General features: G+C 38.0%; 1 protein-coding gene across 20 annotated transcripts in view; it reads right to left on the bottom strand.

Moving 5' to 3' along the window:
* ADD1 (adducin 1) overlaps positions 1–22,575 on the bottom strand; it is a 67,021-nt gene that overhangs the window by 31,282 nt on the left and 13,164 nt on the right. For 19 of the 20 annotated variants that reach the window (XM_087737644.1, XM_087737643.1, XM_087737647.1 and 16 more), the window contains exons 2-3: positions 1,833–2,045; positions 383–545 (exon numbers count right to left, since the gene is read on the bottom strand). In XM_087737644.1, the coding sequence (XP_087593770.1) occupies positions 383–545; positions 1,833–2,027 (358 nt within the window). In that variant the 5' untranslated portion in view covers positions 2,028–2,045. Of the gene's footprint in view, positions 1–382; positions 546–1,832; positions 2,046–22,575 lie in introns of those variants that run through there. The other variant, XM_087737649.1, reaches the window with a different exon arrangement.

Genomic DNA, 22,575 nt, shown 5'->3' with positions numbered 1-22,575 from the left:
TCAATGGCAAAAATAATTAGTTTCTAAAGACCTTCACTGTTACTAGACTACTAATGAGCATTTCATTTTCCTGCAGACAATCCATGTGGTAAACGTTAGCAATATTTAAATCTTCAGGTTTTTTACTAGTGCTGACTTATCAGGCTTACTTTTCAATTAAGATACCATACTGGAAACAGCTTTTGATACAAATTATATACATGAATCACATTGCTTATCACTGTGGTATTAGAAACTAATCAATTCCTTTTATGTTTGCAACATTCCTGTGAGCAGAACAGGATAGCATTTGAACTCCACAGCACTTTTCACTTCATTCACACTGTCTTCATTTTAAGCCTTTCAAAAAAAAAAAGAATTCAACCATTAAAGATGCACTCACTCATGTTCAATGCAGCCATTCCACCTTGTGGTGCTGCAGGGTAGACGTTTGGTACGTTTGTTGTCATGAAATCTGCAATCTGCTGTAAAGCCAATAAACCTGTTGGGTTTTTCCCCTTCTTAAATTGTTCCTGAATCATAGATTCCAGTTCTTCACAAAAAGCCTGGCAAAAGGACATTGCACATTGTAAAGCATGTTCAAATGAACTTCAACCTTTCATACACCACTTCTCTTTAGCACTTAGATGGAAACATCCTATACCTCTTCTGAAGAACAGCTCGGGGCAGAATTACTGGGTGCATAATGTTACTTGAAAACATTGCTCTCTGGAGCTCCAATGATACAAGTCACTCATTTTTTTGTGCATGGAAATTCCAGCATTCTCTCTTCAAGTAACACCAAAACTCATTGAACCTACTAATGTGGATTTCTGGAAGAAGGAGCAGGATGTACAATCAACTTGAACACAAAACATGAAAGGAAAAGTAGTGGAACCAGAAAAGAGAAGGAAAATTATCAGTGTGGCTCACAGGGAACCCAGAGTCAAGAAGGCATCCAGGAACACAGGAAGGAATAGCCATTGAATTTTTTAAATATGTTTAAACAAGGGGTTGTTTACTTTTTTCCTGGTTGTGTTTTTTTCCTTTTTGTTTTGATTTTGGGTGGGTTTTTTTGGTTTTAATTTTGAAAGGAAGAAAACGAGGCTTTTTTTACTATTGCTGGTAGCTGCTGCTTTTGACAAGAACACCGGAATTTATACTGAAAGGGAAGTACTCAGTGAATCTAAATAAAATGGGTTGATTTCACATGGAAAAACTGTAAACATACAACTACATCCCCATTCTTAATGAAGTTGTGTCATGAAATGTTTTGTATCTAAACTCACCCATCAGTTATTACAAAAGGAACAAATGTTATGAGAGAAATTTTGGGTTTGTGTACTTTCCTCCCCGAGGGAAACATCTTTAATATTAAATTTCAATCATTCATAGTTTATTATTGTGCACCCTTTCAGAAAGGGATATATAAAAAAATATTTCGTATATCAGAATCATGCATGAAAAACTGAGCACAGGACAGGCCTGCCTTGTATAAGCTACTCTTAGAAGAGTAACTTAATTTAAATGTTTAAATGAATACTAAATATATGAAACAAGTGAAAAAAATGTCTGACCAGGACTAGATGGATGATATGAAAAATATGTTGACAATTACACAGAGAATTCTGAAAGCAAGACTGAGAAGCTGCTTCATGAGTAGACAATAAAAATTCAACCCAATAATGTGAAGAAAAATTAGGCTACAATTAGGATAGTTTAGAAGAAAGGCCAACGAGAAAAAAGAAGATCAAAGGGATCTAAGATACCACAAAATACTCCAATTCCATAGGGATATAAAAATAGAGATAATAAACTTATCACTTTAAAGATGGAGCATTTTCTTTTCTTACTGGGCTTTGAAGAATCATGGAGACTCTCTTCTTCTGTTCCATCATGTTGAAATCCTGGCGAAGGTCAGGTGCCATATTCCTCTCTCTCAAATAATCTGGATTGTTTTCGTCAACTCGATCAAAATACCTCTCTTTATGAGGGGCTGTTGTTGGAGGTGGTGAAGTCACCACCCCCACACCAGAATCACCATTCATAGCACAGTTTTAAGGAACCTACGAAGAGGGAGCAGAGAAAAGGAACAAATAAATCAAGCAAAGAAAGAATTAAGAACTTCATACATGTTTCTTGTTTCAGAGTAACAGTTGAAATCCATCTAAAATTAGCATGTCTTCCCAAACACAGAAACCATGTGTACGCAATTGGATAGCAATATTTTAGAGCAGAAAAAAGATTTTAAAATACAAGATTAGAAAATAGGCTAACATATATGCTAAGTCAAATATGCTACATATGTACATGCTACACAAAACTAATGCAAGAGTTCCCATTTAAACTACCTCCAGTTCTTTAAGCTGTCTACACAGCTTGATTTTCAGGAGCATGGAAGTCCTTCAAACTTTCTGACAGACAATGACAGAGAAGTTCAAGACACTCGAGGACTGAACTCAGTGGTTTTGTTTTGGTTTAGTTTGTTTTGGTTTTGTTTTTTACTTAAAAAGTTAAAGCAAACAATTAAAAGAATATTGCATAAATCAGAATTTAAATCATTACAGAAAATAGGATATTACACAGATTCATTAATATGAAGAATCAACCCCACCAAAACATGCTCAGATTGCAAACACATTTCTGGAAACAAACTCAGAAATACTGACTCTACAACCTGAGGCGCGCTTTTCACAAATATATTCATTTTAGGTTCATTCAACAACATGCACATCACTACATTAGCATGTGGTTTTTGGAATCTGGAAAGCTCACACACACAAACACAACCCCCACCCACTGGCCAGGGTTCATTTCAGTTTTACATGTTGTGATCAGCAATTGCATGTATCTACCAGAAAGGCTGAAAACTCAGCTGGTATTGCTCATACACACATCCTTCTTTCACTCACAAGAATCCCTTTGTGTAACGTTATCCCAGTTTTCTGGGCACAACATTAACACCTTCATTCCAAAACCCTTTTTAAAAGTTTTTTTTTTTAAGCCTTCCACTGACAAGCAACCAGTTCAATAAAGCCACCCTTGCAACACTTCGAGACTCAAACCTCCGATTCCTGATCAGCCGACATATCAAATTAAAATTAAGCTTTTTCAGAAAAGATTTTCTTTGCGTATCGTACATGATTAAACAAAACATCACTAACACAAACTGTACTTCACTGAAACATAATAAGAATATTTAACTCTGAATGGCTTTCTAGTTCAGCAAACTGCAATTGTTTACATTATACACAAAATATGCAAGGTTGAAATCCCTTGCCATCGTGACATTTAGCAACTTCACTAAGAAAATGAGCTGAGAAAAGCTAGTAGGTCTTTTCCTGGAGGTGGAAGTATAGATAAAGAGAATAACGTACCAGAATCTAGCTCCCTGTCCCAGTAAAGCGAAACAGGCTAACTTCAATAATACTGATTTAGATTCCAGGTTCACACAGTAAGGAGAACCCTGACTTAAACAGTTAATTTCATTATGTATCTTTAGTTTTGCAAGGATTAGTACCATTAAAATCTGCTGATATTATCATGTCATTGTAATTCTTTTTGCTATGTAGTAGGAAAGATTGTATATATCTTCATTTAAGTAATGATTAATCTTCTACATGTTATAACTAGTAAATTTTGATATACATCTATTCTTTTACTATTTTTAGATTTTTCTTAGTGACTCCTCTTAAACTGTACTTGCTTGTGGATTTTAATCTGATTAGGAATTTACTTGCATATTTGTTAGCCAAAACCACCTCAGATGTAGATGCACACAGAAAAGGCAAGTTACATAAATTATTTTGAAATGTAGGTTATGTTAAAATCATTGCAGTGAAGAAAATGGTCTGCTTCAAGAATTCAGAATTAGCAGATCATACCCTCTTTAATTTTTACATCAGAAAACAAGTTTCAAAACTCAACTGGTTTCTTATTTCAGAATGAACAAATCACTGAACTGAGACAGTTGAACACAACGAGCAAAAGAAAAGTGTTTTCCTTGACTCTGCAGAAGAAGATACTACTATCAAAATCTACGTTAGCACTTAAGACGCTCGAGTTTTAGATGCTCAGTGATTTCCACCCACTGAGTTGCTAAATAAACACACACAGACACCTCTGCGCTGTTTAAAGTATTTAATTTTAAACCGATCAGTTTAGGCTTTAAAAGTCATGGTCAGATTTTTTTCTTTTCTCTTAAGTAAGCACATACACACATCTTTATTATGATAACTTCTTTTAATTACTAGCTTTTACTAGTTTTCTTCCACCCAGGAAGAATTATAGGGTATAGCAAGAAGAAATAATGCTTTTATCTGCATGGAAAACCATTTAAAGTATTAGACTTATAAAGTTTTAAGCAAGTGAAGTTATAGCAAAGGAGCCACCTCTCCTTTGGCAGCTTCAGATCCCTAACAGACCCCCTTTAAGTTCTCTTCCTCATCACGCCCTCCAGCCTGCACCATCTGCCATTTCATATCCCAAAAATGCTTTCAAAGGCCCACTACCACTTTCCACAACCCCTCTTCTGATCTCTGTTAGCTATCCTAATGCCTCTACATCCAGGTTTTTGTTAAAAAATAACAGTTTGCAGAGCCAAACATATGGCTTGCTCTCTTACAATAATAGCTCACTTCACCCAATCGAAGTCTGAACTTCACCACCCTCTGCTTACTACAAGGTATCGGAGATTTTAGAAACAGCACAAGGGCAAGTCCACAAATAAAGACAAACCGAACTGCTCAAGTAGTTCAAAATTTATACTGCATTCTGTCAGGCGTAGCCCCAAACATGTATTTACTTCAAAGCAAAGCATGGGAAAACCATCAAGTTCACCCTTACCACCACCAGCAGAGAACAATGGCCGGCTCCTGCCTGCCAAAGCATTCAACTGCCAGAACATACTGGAATTTTTGAACATATTTCATATAAATAACATATTTATACTTAAATAAAGTGCAATGTTGCATCTTGTGCATATGTGTATGTGCAGTCTTATTTAAAGAAGAGCGTAAACACATCTGCAAACATAATTTTGCATTTAATTATTTACACTAATTCCATCTCACTTTCAGAGTACCAAAAGCCATTTCCAAATTAATTACCTACATAATTACTTCTCTTCACTGTTTCTTACTCACACTGGAAAGAAGCTGGTCCCTAACAGCCTACACGGGCAACATCAAAACGGGATCACGCTGTCTTGCCAAAGTTGTATTATTCCTTGACCCAAGTATAAGATGGCATTCAAGAAGATCCTGGGAAGCTATTACTGCTTCACCACTAGGTAGTGGCAATAATTTAACAGGAAATTCCATGTTTAACATTAAGCGAGCATTTTATATCAAAGGTTAAATATGAGTTTCATAGCTCAGTTTTGTAGATACCCAAAATTAATGGCATCTCCCCCCCAAGGTCTAGTAATTAACTGTTTTATCGTAACTGTAATAGTAATTGTTTATTTTAATGGCTGTCAGCTACTGATGATAAAGGTATTGACTGTTGAATTAGAAACAGGTGTGTTTGACAACATTTGGCACAAGCCATTGAAATTTATTTATGAATTTCCTCCGAAGACCCTCCGGGAGTAAGGCATGATGAACTCTCCAGTAAGAGCTTCAGTAATATGGATACAGATAAATAAATAAAAGGAATCTGAACAGTTAAGCTGAACACGCACTGGGGAAGGGCCAACGGTTCCAGAAACTGGAAAGTCACACTGAAAATTCACAACAGGCTGCCCACACAGTAGAAAGAAAAATTAAGACCATCCTAACACCCACAACTCCAGTCCAGACAGTTCCTCTCCGATGTAGTGTACTACAGCCCCTAAGCAAGATAAGCTGTAATGTCAAAAGGACTTTTTGCCATGATAAGTGGTTTTATGCGAGAGCCTGTTCTAACACAACTGTGTCAGAAAAAGCCACACCCTTAACTGAAAAAGCCGCGGCTGGAAAATGCAACTGCATAAAAAGCCCTTCTCTCCGAAGCAGCTATTTTCAAATATAAAGAGACAACCAGAGGGAACAGAAACTATTACCAGGGAGGGTGTCATAAAATCCAAATCACACCTTACAGTAACTGAAGCTATTAGATCCATTCTTCTAATACGTATGTACGTATAAACAGTAGAAATTTCAATAAACCACCACATAAAATGAGAGCCACCAAGCCAACTCATAGCATATCGTATTTATCACAGGGCACGCGTATGTGTATGCAAGTACCATAAACAGGTTGTTCATTAAATAAATTTTTCATCAGGAAACGAGCTTTATAAAATTTATAGCGCATTTACAGATACTGAGCACTGTTTACAAAAAACATTCTGAAATTAGTATTAATATTTTGGGTTACTTTTATCTTTCAAAATCCCCTTCTTCCCCATCCTCTTCTAACCCAAGAGAGTTTCGTCACAGGATTCACCTAAGAGGAAGTGGTGTTACAGAGTTCAATTTAAACAAAAGAAGAAAGTTTTAGAAACGGAATGCCATAAAATTGTTCACGATAACATCCAGAAGAAGAAAAAACTCAGTTTTTAAACAGTTTACATTCCTCAGTATTCAATCTGGAGGATTAGATGATGGTCATGTAGTTAAATAAATTTAAACAGGTAAGAAAGTGAATAATGCCCAATAAGAATCTACAATAACTGAAGGGCACATAAAAAAAAAAAAAACTTAAATCTAAAAAAGTTTTTAAAAATTATTTTAAAAAAACAACATCAGATTTGGGCTGGGATCTCATTACAGTTAATAAACGTATTGAAAACTTTAATATTAAACTCATTTCAGTACCTGGAACTTGGGACAGATCTGGCAGTTTATAGGTTCAGTGTTTCTCACCTGAATCATCACCATGAATATTACGGGAACCCTGAGAAGATTTAAAATGTCTCACAACATGTACACTAGCAGGGACCAGCTAACTACATTTCTTGGAGGAAATTAATTTTTGCAGTCACTTAAAGGTTGGTTTGGTTTTGCAATAACTTGTAATGGGTTATTTTTCACTCCTCCACACCCAGAGGAAATTGTTTTCACTAAGGCTGCAGTCAATGAGATCTGACCTAATCTAAAGACTCACTGCCACCAAAGGACTGAGCACATCTCTGCACACCAACGCAACTTTAAGTATGCTGAGGCCAATTCAGAATAACAACACGCTCCGAGAAGCAGGAAGGAGGTTGTGACAAGAAGACAAGGGAACCTAAAAGACTCTAAAAATTTAAAATACACTGCCAACTTTAAGATACCACATGCAAAAAAACAAAACAAAACAAAACAAAACCAAAAAAACCACCCATACAGTTTGGTTTTTCTCTTTTTAAGTTTAGGAGAGTTATCTGATCAAAACTTAACAAAATCAAGTCATTTCAAAGAGGGGAAAACAAAACAAAACAAAACAAACAAACCCTGCCCTCTTCCTGGTAGCTTATAATCTCTCTGTGCAAAATAACATGCAAGCAAAACATCTGTATGGGACACCTTGTGTCAAATTTGCAAAGTAAATGAGCAGCACACTTCTCAACTGTCGATACAATCCCAGACACTAGCAACAAAGACTGAGGGTACCCATTTCCAGAATGGATAGCTTCTGAGACCTATTTTGACAACAATATAGTAATTTGCTTGGCATCCATTTTTTTCTGACAGTTCTTTCAACAAGTTATCTGCTCTCACACCAGGACTACACCACTAACAGAGGTGAAAACAGATTTGACAAGAAATTACTGGGAAAGGGACAAGGGGGTAGCAAAACAAATTAAAATAAAATAACTTGTTTTCTTTACTGTTGTGCAATCAGCAATCTTTGAGGAGTAAAAGTTACCTAAAAGGCTCACGTAAGTGACAAGTCAGGCAGTGTGCTGGCAGAGGGAGGGAAGGGAGCTTTATTTTGGATGCAAACAGAAAAGGAGAGGGAAAGAAGACAGAAAAGCCAGTGGTTTTATGGCCCAGGAAAGGGAGTCAGGGGGACTGTGGAAAGCTACAGAGCTGAAATCACAGGAAGAGGAAGGGAAAGGGCCAGGCAGCACCGGGGCGATGCAGCACTGCGGGCAGCAAGAAACCCAAGAGGTAACCGAGCCACTGTGAACAGCCTGCGTTCGCGTGAAAACTGAGTTGGTGGGGAGACTGCAAGGAAGCAGAACATCCACCTACAGAATTAAGGTTTCATTATCACTCGGTATCTGCAAAAAAACCTGTTTATAAATTTGCACTATTACCACTTCACTCAATATTCTGGTACTTTCTGTATTTTTTCCAATTTTCCTTTACTTTGGAATAACATTTGCCAAACTTGCGCCTTAAAAAATTAACATAACTTTGTAATAGGGAAATTATTTATGATTTGCACTGCAATTTCCATCATTTTCAGTGAGAACATTTTGGCACCAATGACACTGGATTTGTTCTTGCCATTTCAAATGTTTCCTACTGAACTTTTAAAAGGAAAAGCTGGCACTATCTTAGGAAGTCTAAGAACAAAGACAGTAAATCATGACTGTACTACTTACTAGACAGTGTACTTAACATCACGAACAATTATATTCTTATTTAGCAAATGTTCCTAGCTCACGCATCTTCAAAATTTCCTCTGTTCTTTGTTTTCAAACAGGAAGAGACCATTTCACGAACAAGAAGAGTTATTTATTTTGTACTGAATGCAGGCACCAGCATCATGCTTATTAACAGAGATGCTGCAAGTTAAATACTGGAGTCAAAATTTAAAGAAATCAAACAAAAAGTTTATCTGACCAAAAATACTGCATTTTATATCTGTAATATCATGACTTAGTATGTAGGATGGCAGTTCAAGAAACAAACCATGTTAGAGAACAAGGAAAAGAAAAAAAAATTAGACCAAGTCACAAAAACTTCCTCGAAATGCATCTACCTTGTCAGCAATTATTTCCTATTTTCACCTTCTCCAAAACACCGAAATCAGAAGCCTAGCACAGTGGGCTGCGAGTGATCACACGGTTACATTACAGAACTGGCAAAAATTCATTTGTGCAAACTTGAGGCCTCAAACCACACAAAACAATGAACATTTATATCAGTTTTTAAGACACGGTATTACTTGTCTCCTGAAGGACATCAACATTTCTTATCATATTATTTCCAATACTTACATTAAATAAAAAAATATCTTAAAATGGTTAAGAACAAAGTAGAAACCGGCTTCAAATTAGACCTGAAATTCCAACTGCTTATGAAGGGCAAGAATCTATGTAACAGAACTGTCAAAACGGCAGTTGCTGTAGGCCTTTTACAAAAAAAAAACAAACTCCCCAAAACCAACCCCCCCCCCAAAAAAACCCAAAACAACAACAACAAAAAAAACAAAACAGCAGCCTCGAAAGTAAGAAGAATCTTAAGAAACAAAACTTTAAAAAGTACTTTTGGTAACCTGCTAATAATCAGGTTTTCTAGGCTGCTGTGTTAAGAGAACATTTAAGAACCACATGTAAAGCACAGCAATAACTAAGGCTGTAAAACAATGTAATTGTTATCCAACTTTACTGAATCCAAATGAAGCAGGTGATTGGGAAAAGCCAGCATGGATTTACCAAAAGCAAATCATGCCAAACTAACCTGATCACCTATGACAACAAAACAACATTGTTGTCAACATGGAGAGAGCAGTAGGTACCGTTTACTTGGACTTCAGCAAAGCATTTGACTGCTTCCCACAGCCAAAGCTGTTTCCTGCAGCCTTCTCCTGGACAAACTGGCAATGTACAGGTTGGACGGGTGGCCTGCGAGATGGGCAGGAAACTGGCATGTTTTTTACTCAGGCTGGCAGCCTGTCACAAGTGGGGTCCCCCCAGGGATCAATACTGGGCCACACACTGTTCAACATCTTCCTAAAAGATCTGGGCCATGGGATTGAGAGCACCATCACCAAGATTGCTGATGACACCAAACTGGGTGGTGAGGACACATCAGAAGGGAAGGCCAGCGACCAGGACAGGCTGGAAGAGTGAGCTAGCAAGAACAGCATGGAGTTTAACAGACACAAGCGCAAAGTCCTGCAGCTGGGACAACACGACTGAAGAGCCCAGTGCAGGCTGGGATCTGTGTGGCTGGGGAGCAGCCTTGCTGAAAGGGACCTGGGGGACTTGGCGGGCAACAAGCTGATCAGGAGTCCGCAGTGCACTGCTGCGGCAACGAAGGCAAATCAGATCCTGGGCTGCATCCTCAGGGACATTACTAGCAAAGATAGAGATGTGATCATCCCAATCTACCAAGCGCTTGTCAGGCCACACCTGGAGTACTGTGCCCAGTTCTGGTCTCCACAACTCAAGAAAGGACACAGACAGACTGGAGAGGGTCCAAAGGAGAGCCATGAAGATGATCAAATGCTGTAGAACCTGCTCTATAAGGAAAGGCTGAAGTAGTTAAGTCCTTTGTCCCAGGAGAAGAGAAGGCTCGGGGGGACCTCATCACAGTTTTCCAGTACTTAAAAGGTGGCTACAAAAAGGATGGAGGCTCTCTCTTCACAAGGAGCCACAGGGAGAGGACAAGGGGCAACAGGTACAAGTTGCACCAGGAGGGGTTTCACCTTGATATAACAAAGAAATTTTTTACACTGAGAACAATCAATCACTGGAACGACCTCCCCAGGGACGTGGTGGAGTCCCCATCAACTGGAGGTTTTCAAGATGTGACTGGGCAGGGTGTTAGATCATCTCATCTAGGCTCCCTTTCCCACGACACCTTGGCCCCGATGATCTTTAGAGATCCCTCCCAGCCCAGGCTGTTTTACGTTCCATGATTCTACATAGCATAAGCCCATCTAAAATTTAAGCCAGAATTTGGCTGGGCAGATTCAGTTGGAATATTGTTCAAATACAGCTGTCTAAATTCTGCAGAAGTTTCAATATATATGGCTCAGAATACATAATTCAGTCCCTGCAAACAGAATAGAGGAGAAGCCAGTAGTAAACTACACTAGAAGCCAAGATACAGAAAGGCAACTTCCCTCCTTTTAATAAAGGATTTGAAAGACCCAGAGCATCAAACTTTTAGAACCAGTAATCATTCACCTCCCCTCCCTGACCTGGAAAAGCACTGTATCCCAGAGATCAGACTCTGCAGGAAGCTGGGAATGAGGCACAAGGAGGACCAGGACAGCATACTGCATTATTCCTCCCCTCAGCAACTGGTACCAGCCACGCTGGAAGGTACGCTTGCAGCCTAGGCTCGCCATTGGTACCATTTTTATGTTAGACCCTCTCTAACATGATTTATTAATTTATGTTAAAAAGAGGAATTTTCCAACAAACAGCTCATTCCAAGCTAATTAAAAATAGGAAGAAATCCCAATCTAAAAATGGGAGTAGGAATAAGATTAAAAAGGGAATGACTCTTGAAACTGTTAACTCGTATCTCCTATTGACCAGGTCCCTGGTTTCTTCCCGGTCCTAGCCTTTTAACTTCCCTTTGCCTCTTTAGATCATTTCCTTTTCCGATTTTCCTGCTAAGCAGTTTACACGACAAACAACAGACCAGCTATTTCTAGCCTCCAAGAATTTGCTAAAGACTAACAATTTCAAACCAACTTATCAACATGAAAATTACCTTGCTTTCCCTTCTTTGACTCAGTAACTTAATCTCTTTGTTCCTTTCGCTTCCTATACAGCGTTTCTGGAAATGTTCAGTGCATAAGTTCATGAAAGATTAAGGATAGCGATAGCAAAAATCATAATATAAGATGTCACACTGTTCATATAACAGAAAGAAACTCTCTACTTAAGTATCTTAAACCATAGACACCTTAAGCTTTTCTTCTGAAACTCTAAGAGCTACACAAATGTATCAGAAAACTTGCATGCAAATGAGAAAACAGGAATTTCACCAGGCACAATGTGAAAGTATGGATTCTGCAAAATATCACACATTTTTCCACTGCCTCTTACCAGAGAAGCACCAATGGTCACAGGTGGTAATGGCACTTTTCCTTTTCACTGCTTTGGTGGCTATTAGCCCCCAAAATAACTCCTTACAGTTCAGTGAAAAACATGGGCTTCAGTGTTATGGTTCAGAGCAGTATCATGATTTTTAGATAAATTTATTTTATGAAGTTGCTCCAACATTGAGACTGAAACTGAATTTGCTGCACATTGAACCTGGACTTAAAGAGCCTCCTAAATGAGTCTTCGTAATTACACTGCCAAATACCACAGAAGTTGATTTGTCTGCAATTTTATTTCAGAAACCTGAATTCCAATTCAAAGAAGCTTCTCAAGTACCAACCACAGAGAATTACGTAATTAATAGTGTAATATCACAAAACACAATTTATGTGTTTATTAATGCAAAGAAATACAACTGGAAACAAAAAGTAAGCCAGAATTAGTGCTGAAAAGGCAAGATTAGAACAGAATTCAGGAGCTGTCATAGATCGCTATGTAGGAATAGCAAAGATTATGCTGTGGCCAGGTGGTCTACTGTAAGGTAAAATAAAACAAAGAGTATCAAGTAGCAAAATTATCTTCCCTAATTTTGAGGAAAAAAAACCCCGCTACTAGAATATTATTTCTGGTTTGCATGTACACACTTCAAAAAAAAAAAAAAAAGACATGAAATATCAGAGTCCAAGGACAGGCTACAAAAGTGATCCAGAGGATAGAAGACTAACTTGTAGAGATTCGTAGCTTGATGTATTTGTTTAACCAGAAAGGTTAACTGGTCATAGAGGTGAAGGGGCCTTTCAGTCCTACTAACAGAAGTATGCAGAGATTTAACATTAGGAGTGAATATCAGACACATTGGGCCTTGAATAGAAATGGAAGTTTCCTAACCATATATACACAATACCGAGCCAGTAACTTCGCTTTGAAAAATCTTTATAAAACATAAGTTTTAATCCAGCTTCCAGAATACCTTCTACTATCTGTCTGCACTGAGATCAGAGTCCCGTCTGCTTCTGAAATCTATGAACCTGCCCTTCCTTCTTAAGCTTTGGGAAAAATAAATTCCCACATGCACAATATGCTCATGTTATTTGCAGCTTCCAAAGCACTTCTAGTATTCTAGCGGCTTTTTTTTTTTTTTTTTTTTTTTTTTTAAAATAGCACCTTCCTCTGCTGGTAGGTTGGTGACAGCTGGAGACTGAATGTCAGAGAGAAGGCACAAGTACTCAGAGACGGTACCAAAAATCCTCCTTAATCCTTCTCCTGTGCTCAGGTCAAACTGATCAGATTTGCAATTAGGACAAATTTTCCCTCAGGTCAGGTATGATAACTCCTACTATTTTTTAATGATCTTCTGCAGCACGCATGAAGTGCAAATCTCCTCTCCAAATCATTCAGCCATACCTTACCTGAGAAATTTCAGTGACAAAAACTACACAAGTTCCCAAACACCTTGGCTTGTCTCCCTGGCTTCTTCGGTGCATTCAGCATTTTAGTCCACTGAAATGGAATTGCTTAGGTTAATGGTTTTTAAAGTTAAGTTTAACAGCCTGTAGAATAAAAAGGGTTCCACTAGAGAGGTGGTCTCTCTATGCCTTATTGACAAAACTATAAAATTTGTTGAACAGAAAACATTGGTGACAAGTATTTTTTCCAGCCTGCTTTATTGCTACATTAAATTTCATCACTGATGTCACAGACTCAGCTACAGATGCCACTCAGTACTACACAAGAATGAGTCAAGTCACTAATTTTCGTTTTCGTCCTCTAATTGTACAGAAAGTATCTGAGGCCAAGACAATGTAAAATTCAAATATTTTTCCACTATTAATATTCATGGATGGTGGAGACAGTACCAGAAAACAAATGCACATTTATTTTTGCCATCAGGGTCATGATTCCATACAAATGAAGAGGTTTAACCCAAATACTGCTTATTTTTAGGTTTCTGTGAACCCACATGCACTTCTCAAGCCTCATGCCAAACACACCAATAAGCCAGTGCCCTCAGATTTTTGACCACAGGTCAAATCAGATCACCAGCTTTCCAAGGGCAGGGCCCCAGCTTTATCCAACAAGTATTTAGAAAGCTTGAGACAAACTGATCAGCATGTCTGACCCAAAAATGAACTGCAGTCATGAAAGCTGCTAGACTTTTAAATTCCAACACCCAATTTGTGGAAAACACAAATGCACACATCAGTTTCCCAAAGAAAGAGCCAAAATTGACCAAAGCAAAATTAGATGTTTCATTTGCCAATGTAATAAATTAAGAAAATTTCCATAATTTTCACCTACACGCATTTGAAATCATATTTTCCTAGGAAAGAACACACTTGAAGTCATGAAAGTCCCCAAATGCCTTAGCAGTACTCCACATAGTCCCCAGAAGGAAAGCCATCTGCTTACATAGAGGTGGCTCTTACCCAAGAAGACTCTACTGCTGCTTCACAGAATAGCAAGTTCAGGGAGATGCGCAGTGGTTGCACCAGTGGCTTTAGATGGAAACGAGAACTAGGTCAGGACCTATGATCGAGGACAAGGTTTTACCACTGTCCACTGTAAACTTGGGGATGCTTCTGACACAGCAGGTCAAGAGGAGGAGCACACACAGCACAGGCTCTTCCCACAGCAGTGGAGAGGCTGTAGCGCTGCATGAGAACTGTGGAGTTCATAGGCAGCATTACCAGAAGGCCAAAGACTCCAGAGCTCATTTGAATGCAGGACACAGTACAAGTTGTCTCAAAGAAAATCACACACATGCTCTAGGTACAAAGACAAGAGGAAGGAGAAGCTTTCTTCTTCCCTCAAGATTTTCTTTTGACCTCAAGGTTCAGCAAAATATGCAAAATGAACAAGGTCCCCCCACTATGCAACATGATCGCAGTAGCATTGTTTCACTTTTCCTGTAAAGTTTTATAAGCAATAATTTTCTGATGGTACTACCTATCCAGTGCTATCCTTTTTTTAAATAAAGGAGAGTGGACATTCTAAAAATTAGACATGAAAATCTACCTTTACTAAAGTGTTTGTTAGGGCTTTCCAAAAGCTTATACCAGACCAGTGTCTGGGAAAAAACAAACAAGCAGAAAGACCCCACCCACATACCCAATGCTATCACAGATATAAAAAAACAAAAAAAAATGTTTAAAATTTAAATTGTCTTTAATGTTCACCACTGTTGAAGCCACTTAGAATTTATGCTTTCAAAAAGTGCTGTGAATACCAAAAGCTCCTACAAATGACAGAAGAAATTAAAACTCATTTTTTAACAGTAATGTAGATACTTCCCTGATACTTTAAAAATGCAAGAAATGTCAGTAACTAAGTATTCACATCTAAAATATTAGTATCATGATGCATAAAGGGTCAACTGAAATGCTGCAGTGCATAGGCAAAGTGGCCCCATTTTGGCCAGGATCCAGTTATTTTCATGTAGCCTGAATAGGGAGAGATGAGATTTCTGAAACGCGTTGGCAATGAACGGAACAATGTCATTTAACCCTTTGAACTATTCTCCAAAATAACTCCTTCCAGAACAGCTGGATGACATTTTGTATCTTTACTTATTTACAGAGTAGAGAAAAGTAGTTACAAAGCCTTTTTCGCGCAGTTACACATAAGTAGTAAAAACACTGTCCTAGACTTGTTAAAGCTACGATTTCACTTTATGCAAGCATGAAAGCTATTTTATGGGTTTGATTGGGGTTGGTTTTTTTGGTTTTTTTTTAAAGTTAATTCAGTTTAAATGCTGAAACATCTCTCAACCTAGAATGAACGATCTGTTGACTTACTCATTTGGGTACTATCCTCTGGAACAGAAAGACTTCCTGGGACAAAACCTTAAACTGATCAAACACAAAAAACCCAAAGACCTGGTCATTTTAGTTTTAAATATAACTGCATTGACAATGTTAGAGCAAATTTAAATGCACTGTATTCCAAGGGTTCAAGTCAGCCATAGAAATTATGACAGACTGTAAAGGAGACCTCCACACTTTACAGTCTGAGTACCCGAACCCCGCAGGTCAGTAACAGTGAAGGTGGCATGTCCAGCGTCCCTCCCAGTTGCCTACGGACATGTATGAACAAAGATGCCGAGGCACTGCTTCTCAGTCTCGCCTCTAGTATGGAAAAGACCATACCTAAAGAAAAGTTTTCTATTTACTATTACTGTTCATTGAGAAGCTGAAACTGGAATGTTTGAAGAGGGGACTAGGAAAAGAAAGACTCTGTAGGGTTTTTCATCACACGACGTCTAGATGTAGAGACTAGACATATTGGAGTTAAATAAGTAAATAAAGAAGTTACTTTTTTTAATCAAGGAAGTCTACTAAGAAACTGGAATTCTAAAAATCAAGCACCTGAATTATCAGATTCTGCTTTACAGTTTATTCTGATTGTGTAAACAGAGCTTAGGGATTTGTAAGAGAGTTCTGCAAAAAAGACTGCAAAATCAAAATACTTTAGTTCAACTTCTTCGTTCACGAGAAATTATTAAACCTTAATAACAGCTCTTACCTAAGCTCTTACACACCCTGATTTGGAGACAAGACATTCTTATTGAAACAAGGGCAAACTTGAAGTGCATAAGCATATCAGTTCTGCTTTCCAAGCTGAAATAAAGTACTAGTATGTTCCTTACATATTACAATAAGGAACAGTGTCACTAATGTTAGATTGTACTAAATGATATCTATTTTTCTTATGCTAAGCCATCCCGTTTATTAACTCTTCTTGCGTTGTTCTGAGCTCCTGCTCTGAGGTATACAGTCTTGGGGAGGGGGAAAAAAAAAAAAAAAAAAAAAGAAAAATCTAACTTGCCTATCCATCAACACTGATAATTAGTTCTCAGAGAATGACACACACATTCCCCTCCCCCTTTTTTTTTTAAAAGAGCTTTACTTCTTTATGCAATTTTTATCTGAATCAGATGTACACTAAAACTGTCTTTTTTATACAATATCCCATTTTTCTTGATGGATTTGTTAGGCAATGACATCATAAATCTTAAGTATGCTCTGGCAGCATTTGTTGCTACCCAAAATTATGTAATAAACCTCAGTAATAAATTCAAGAATTATGTGAATGTCTTTGTTTTTCAGGAAACGAAAGTTATAAGCAATTAGTGTAGCTGCTCCAAAAGATTATGAAATGACAAAAAAGAAGGATGAAGAGGCTAAGTAACAGAGTGTGCCACCATCTGGCAACAGAGCCACAAGGAGAACTTACTGTTTCTTGATGAATTCATGATTAGTATACCTATAACTTTAGAGATCCTACCGCAAATGCCCCACAAGAAAAAAATCCTGCATTATTATGAGACTGGTTGGTTGAGATTTTTGAGGTGGAACTAACCTGAATATTCATGACTAGATGCATGAATTCAGCCATTATTTTCTGGCAGAGAATCCAAGTTACTCAGAAATAGCTACACTGATTACAGAGCGTGCAGGCATTATGCTGGAACCAGCAAGTTTGATATGTAAGCAGCATAAATGTTGTTGATGGCTGCGTTACCAGTTTGAGCTAGGAAAGAGTGAATCAAAGTACATAAATGAGGTAGAGGCTACTACGAAGCCTGGAGACTTCAAGTAGGCTTCAATCAGGCAGATGAAGGCAGTAGAGATGTTGATTTTTCACAAATTTCTTATTCATGTTCAGCTGAGGCTTTTCTAGGTGGCACCCCCAGTTCTTTTATAACACTTCCCAGTTTTAATGGGGGAAGGAGGGAAGGATGGAAATCCGGATAAATTATGAGACCAATTTAGTCTCTTGACACTTTAGTCTCTGTAGAATTGGACAGAATTTAAAAAGCCTGTATGCAGGAGGAAACAAATATCTTTGGAGAATGCAAGCCTAAGTATTAATTTTGACGTAAACCTTCCATGTGAGATTTTATACTGCACTTGCACGTGAAAACAGCTTTGAAATGTGAGCCTCACATGTATATCATCATCCTATTTCCAAATTAGACAGCTAACAGCCAGGCTTATTCAAACTCAGAAAACTCCTTTACATGGTGGTTAATCAGGCACTTTTAAGTCCTTCAGGTAGATGAAAAATTTTAGGAAGACAAATTGGTTTACACCATCCTTCATCCACTCTACATTGAAAATTTCTGAACAGCGCTTAAAATACATGCCCTATATAACAGATATTAACACTATCTTCATAGAAGTCTTAGAAGTGACAGTAAGACAAAGTTCATCCCATTACACAGTTCCCAAATCCAAGAGCATTCTCTTTTCCATCTCTCAGAGTGCTCCTGACAACTTTAATCTACAGATTAAAGATATATAAACTCTGGAAAAAAGTCTTACTGGAACTCATTTTCCTGTATTAGATTGTTGCTTGTTCCATGTTAGGAACCAGTATGTCAAGAAACCCCCATGAACTCTATTTTAGGAGCAACTCATTTCTGTTTTTCTTTTTCCCAGGGGAGTGTGAATGTGCTCCCCACCCCAAAATTATGCAGTCATGTTTCCTACTTCTGGGTAAACCTCAACGGTCAAGCACACCCACACTGCAACAGATGAAACACCATGAGAAAACCATCTTCCTGATCATGCTGTCTCCCTCGTCAGGCAAGTACTGCACAACTGAATATGGCTGCGTGCATTAACATTATGCAAACCCAGGACTTAGCCTCCAGCTGAGATTCTCATTGTTTCCACCTGACAGTGGCAAAAAGATGTTATTTACTTTGCTCTACAGGGTTTCAGAATTACATCGGGGGAGAAATGCAGTAGTCCAGTTTCTCCAGTCACTGTAAATCATGCGAACACAGTGTTTAATGGCCATTTTAGCGAAGTTACTTTCAGAATCACAAACACAATTGTCTACAGCAGCCCAGACATCAACATTTTGGGAACCATGGCCACTCTCACACTTTCTACTAGGCCTATTTCTTAATTTCTTAACCAGGACCATTCTAGTCTCCAGATGGTTACATCATTCAACTGAAGATTCAACAGAATAAAGAAGAACGCACAAAGCACAGAGGGATGTGCACAAACCGTAACGTAAATATTCTGTTTGCATTCAGGAGGGCAAGGACTAACCCAAGCCTGATACTCGCTCAATTACTAGAATGGCTGTAGAGCCTCACACACTGCAATCTAGTTAATTAACAGAACAACTTGTGCTCTGCTGTTACAAAGTAGGCCCATTCATAAGGGCTGTCGTCACTGAAGGGGTCAAGCTGGCTGCATTTACGTTATGGGTCTGGTTCCAGCCATCCAGTCTGAGACCCCAGGGGACAGACATCAGCTCTCCCTCCTGCTCTCCCACACATCCAGCTTGGAGAGAACCAGTCCCAAGCACACAAGTCCTCTCTCAAGGTTCAGCCCCAAACATTAGGTAAAGACAGAGGAGCACACCTGCCCTGAGCAGCCAGAGCATCTGAAGGTCCCAATAGTTTTGCATGGCTATAATGTTTTACAAAACTGAACTAAAACCATTATTAAAACCAAAAGAACAAAACTGAAATCATGCTTCCGGGTGTTCTGCGCTTACTGAATTCAAGTCCCAAGGTAAAACATGAAAGGCTTCTGTTCTACACATCCCCATGCTTTCAGATTAAACAGGACACTATCCATCCATAAAGACTAACATCTTTATGCAAGGACTATTTTAGTTGACAAACATTTGAAGATTAATAGTAAAAAAACCAATTTTTCTACACATCTGTCTTATTATTGGTTGTCTAAAAACAACCACTGACTATCATACTGTCTTTATTATTGAATTTTACTCGGATCCCTATCCGAGTGACTCCTCTTCTATCCATGGACAAAATGTCCTCCATTTTTCAACTTTACCACTACCAATAGCTAGAAAACTTGTAAAAACACAGTACACCTGCTTATGTTTGTCCAGAGACCTTTCCCCACTGTCTTCTAAAAATCACACCTAGCCAGCGTTGGTCTTATAATCCCAGAAACAGAAATTTAAGTTAAAGTAATGAACATCAACTGATTTGACACAACTACGTATCCTTGGAGTCAGACAGGATCCTGAATAATCCACACAGCACTGTCAAAGTACTTTTATTCTTGACTCAAGTTGTAAAATGAACTCTTTCTAGAAACGCTACTGCCACTGTTTTATTGCTGAAATAGGTATGTACCGTTCTTTCAAGTTCATTGAAAGGCTACTGCCATCAGAAATTGCAAAACACAGCAACATGCACGCAGTATTCAAAGCTAGAATTCTAAACCCAGCTTTTACAGCGATTTCCCAAACAGCATGTAGCTGGATACATGCCAGCAGTTTCTGCCCATGTGATGTCCAACTGATCTCAACAAAACCTTAGAAGTTGGTAATCAGCTCTCCAAGGAGATGGGCAAAACAACTGTGTGAAATGAAAACAGTAATCACTTGCATTAGAGCTGTACCGTGGTATTTGTTTTTACAACAGTATTATTTCGTATGTAGAAACATCAACTCTTTAAGTATTTGTTTCCATATTTTGTAAGCATATCATGCTTTCTCAGGAGCACAGTATTCTTTTCAAACTCTTCCTTGACAGTTATTCCCACACAGTGCTTGCTACATTGCCGAGCCTCCACAACTGTCAGTGTGGTCATGCTGTGAGCTGGATAACAGGCTAGGGTAGGTAACTTGTAAACAAGCCCCCCCATCCAAACCTGCAAGCAGATTTGTCAACAGAAGCTCCTGCCCTTAAGGGATTTCACAGGATCTAACATGTCCACATACTATAAAGCATATTAGGCCACAAGCAATTCCCACTTTGTTGGAGTTGTTCAGTAACAAAGCATCCAATGAAGCTTAGGAAATCCAACAGAAAACCTACAAAAATGTATTCCGTAGGGCCACATGATAAATTACATTTACTATCCCACTTTTAACATTAAAATGTTACCTTTCTATGCATATCCAGACACTGACACATTCTATCATGTCTCTCCCAGAAGTCCCCACACAAGACATATGCAGTCTATATAGGCCATTCAAATTCAGCTACCCTGGAGCCAGAAATTCATAGCTTCAGACTGTAATTTTTTTTTTTAAACCGAAACAAGTCTGAATATTCTAATGCTCAAATATTAAGCATGATGCTTATTTAGTCAACTGCCCTGATTTCATAAGGAAGATATTCTGTAGTATTCTCTTTTGTATACAAAGAGTTTCTGTAAAAAACATTTGGGGTTTTACAAGCAAACGCCAAAACTTTGTCTGAAAGGGAAAAATTGTCAAACTAGTGGTTTAACTCTTCAAATATCCTGATTAACCATAGCCAGTGGGCAATTTTAAGAACAGTATAACACACACACACACTCATTTGCAGTGTTTTATTGATTTATGCTTTACACCATGAAAAAAAAAAATGACCTACATTTTAACATTCCTTGTATAACTGATATAGAATGTGTAATCTTACTTTGCACTGCGCTAAACTCTTGACCGTAACAATACCTCATAGCAGTAAGTCCCATGGGCTAATACAGAATGTGACTTTTTAAAAAACCAGTGTTTTAAACATATTACGTGTAAAAAATCCTGGAGAAAACCTGTGTAATGTAATCCAGATTTGTAAAACTGTTTCTGACCTTACAGTATCAATTTATTTTTCTCATCTGTCTTCTCTAAACTAAACCAACATCAACTTTCCCTCCTGCCTCACACTTACCCACTATTTCCTTTCCTACCAGTACCAGACCTTATTATAGAATTTCAGAGATCTATCAGCTGACAATGAACAGGAAACACGTTAAATAAGATTTTCTTTCCCCTTTAATCTCATGTACCTTTATGAACATCTCCAAAAATCAGATGGTCTTATGAAGATGTTCAATGACACACAATAGCAATATAACTCACTAGCTTAAATTATTCTTATTTATAAGTCTGTTATCAGCCTTATCCCTGATCCTTCTCTGTTATCTTCAAGTTCCTTGCTCTCCTCCTGTCTCAAGCAACCTATACAAGACTGTTACCTCAAATTCAATTTCTTTCAGTTTTCTAGATCTTTAATAATACAGGAAGAAATTAATGGTAACAAAAGCTGAACAGCCCATTATCTAGTCATTGTACTGTACCTCCTTGTTGCAAATTTGTTCTGTGCAGATGCTACTGTCTCCACCAACTACTCCTCAACATTTTTCACAGGGAAACGAATCTAATCCAACACGTCTTGGAAAGGATATACACTCACTCTTCTTTGGGGGGAGAGGGGGAAGTAAGATTTTTCTGATTTATCCTCCAAAGATCAAACTGCATGTCAATGTGCATCTTCACTTTATAAGACAGTTTAGATTTTATGTGTTTATGAGGCACAGTGCCAACATGAAAAATATACCTCTAGGAACACTTACTAAAAAAAAAGTGTGTCATGAGCTAACATGATGCAGTATTTTCAAAAAAAGTTAACAGACGTGACTCTCATATGAAATAAGAAACCATAATGCCAGATGTGAATATTCTGCTGAAAATATAAATTACTCCAACTTTGCATCCCTTTCAGAAGCAGCTATAGCATAGGCCACATCTGCAGGAGATACTATTCTAGACCACATAATAAAAGATTATTTCAATTTAAGACAACTGAGCAATACTCAGCTTTAATTTTGACAGATAAATTAATTAAAAAAAAAAATCTAAAAATACATAGAAAGCCAGAAAGCTTTTTCTTCTCTCCAATGTTTAAT

The sequence above is a fragment of the Nipponia nippon genome, unplaced genomic scaffold (assembly GCF_047370975.1).
Source record: "Nipponia nippon isolate SJK-2023a ecotype South Korea unplaced genomic scaffold, ASM4737097v1 scaffold_6, whole genome shotgun sequence".
NCBI classification, from domain to species: domain Eukaryota; kingdom Metazoa; phylum Chordata; class Aves; order Pelecaniformes; family Threskiornithidae; genus Nipponia; species Nipponia nippon.
This window is presented reverse-complemented; position numbering and strand designations above follow the sequence as displayed.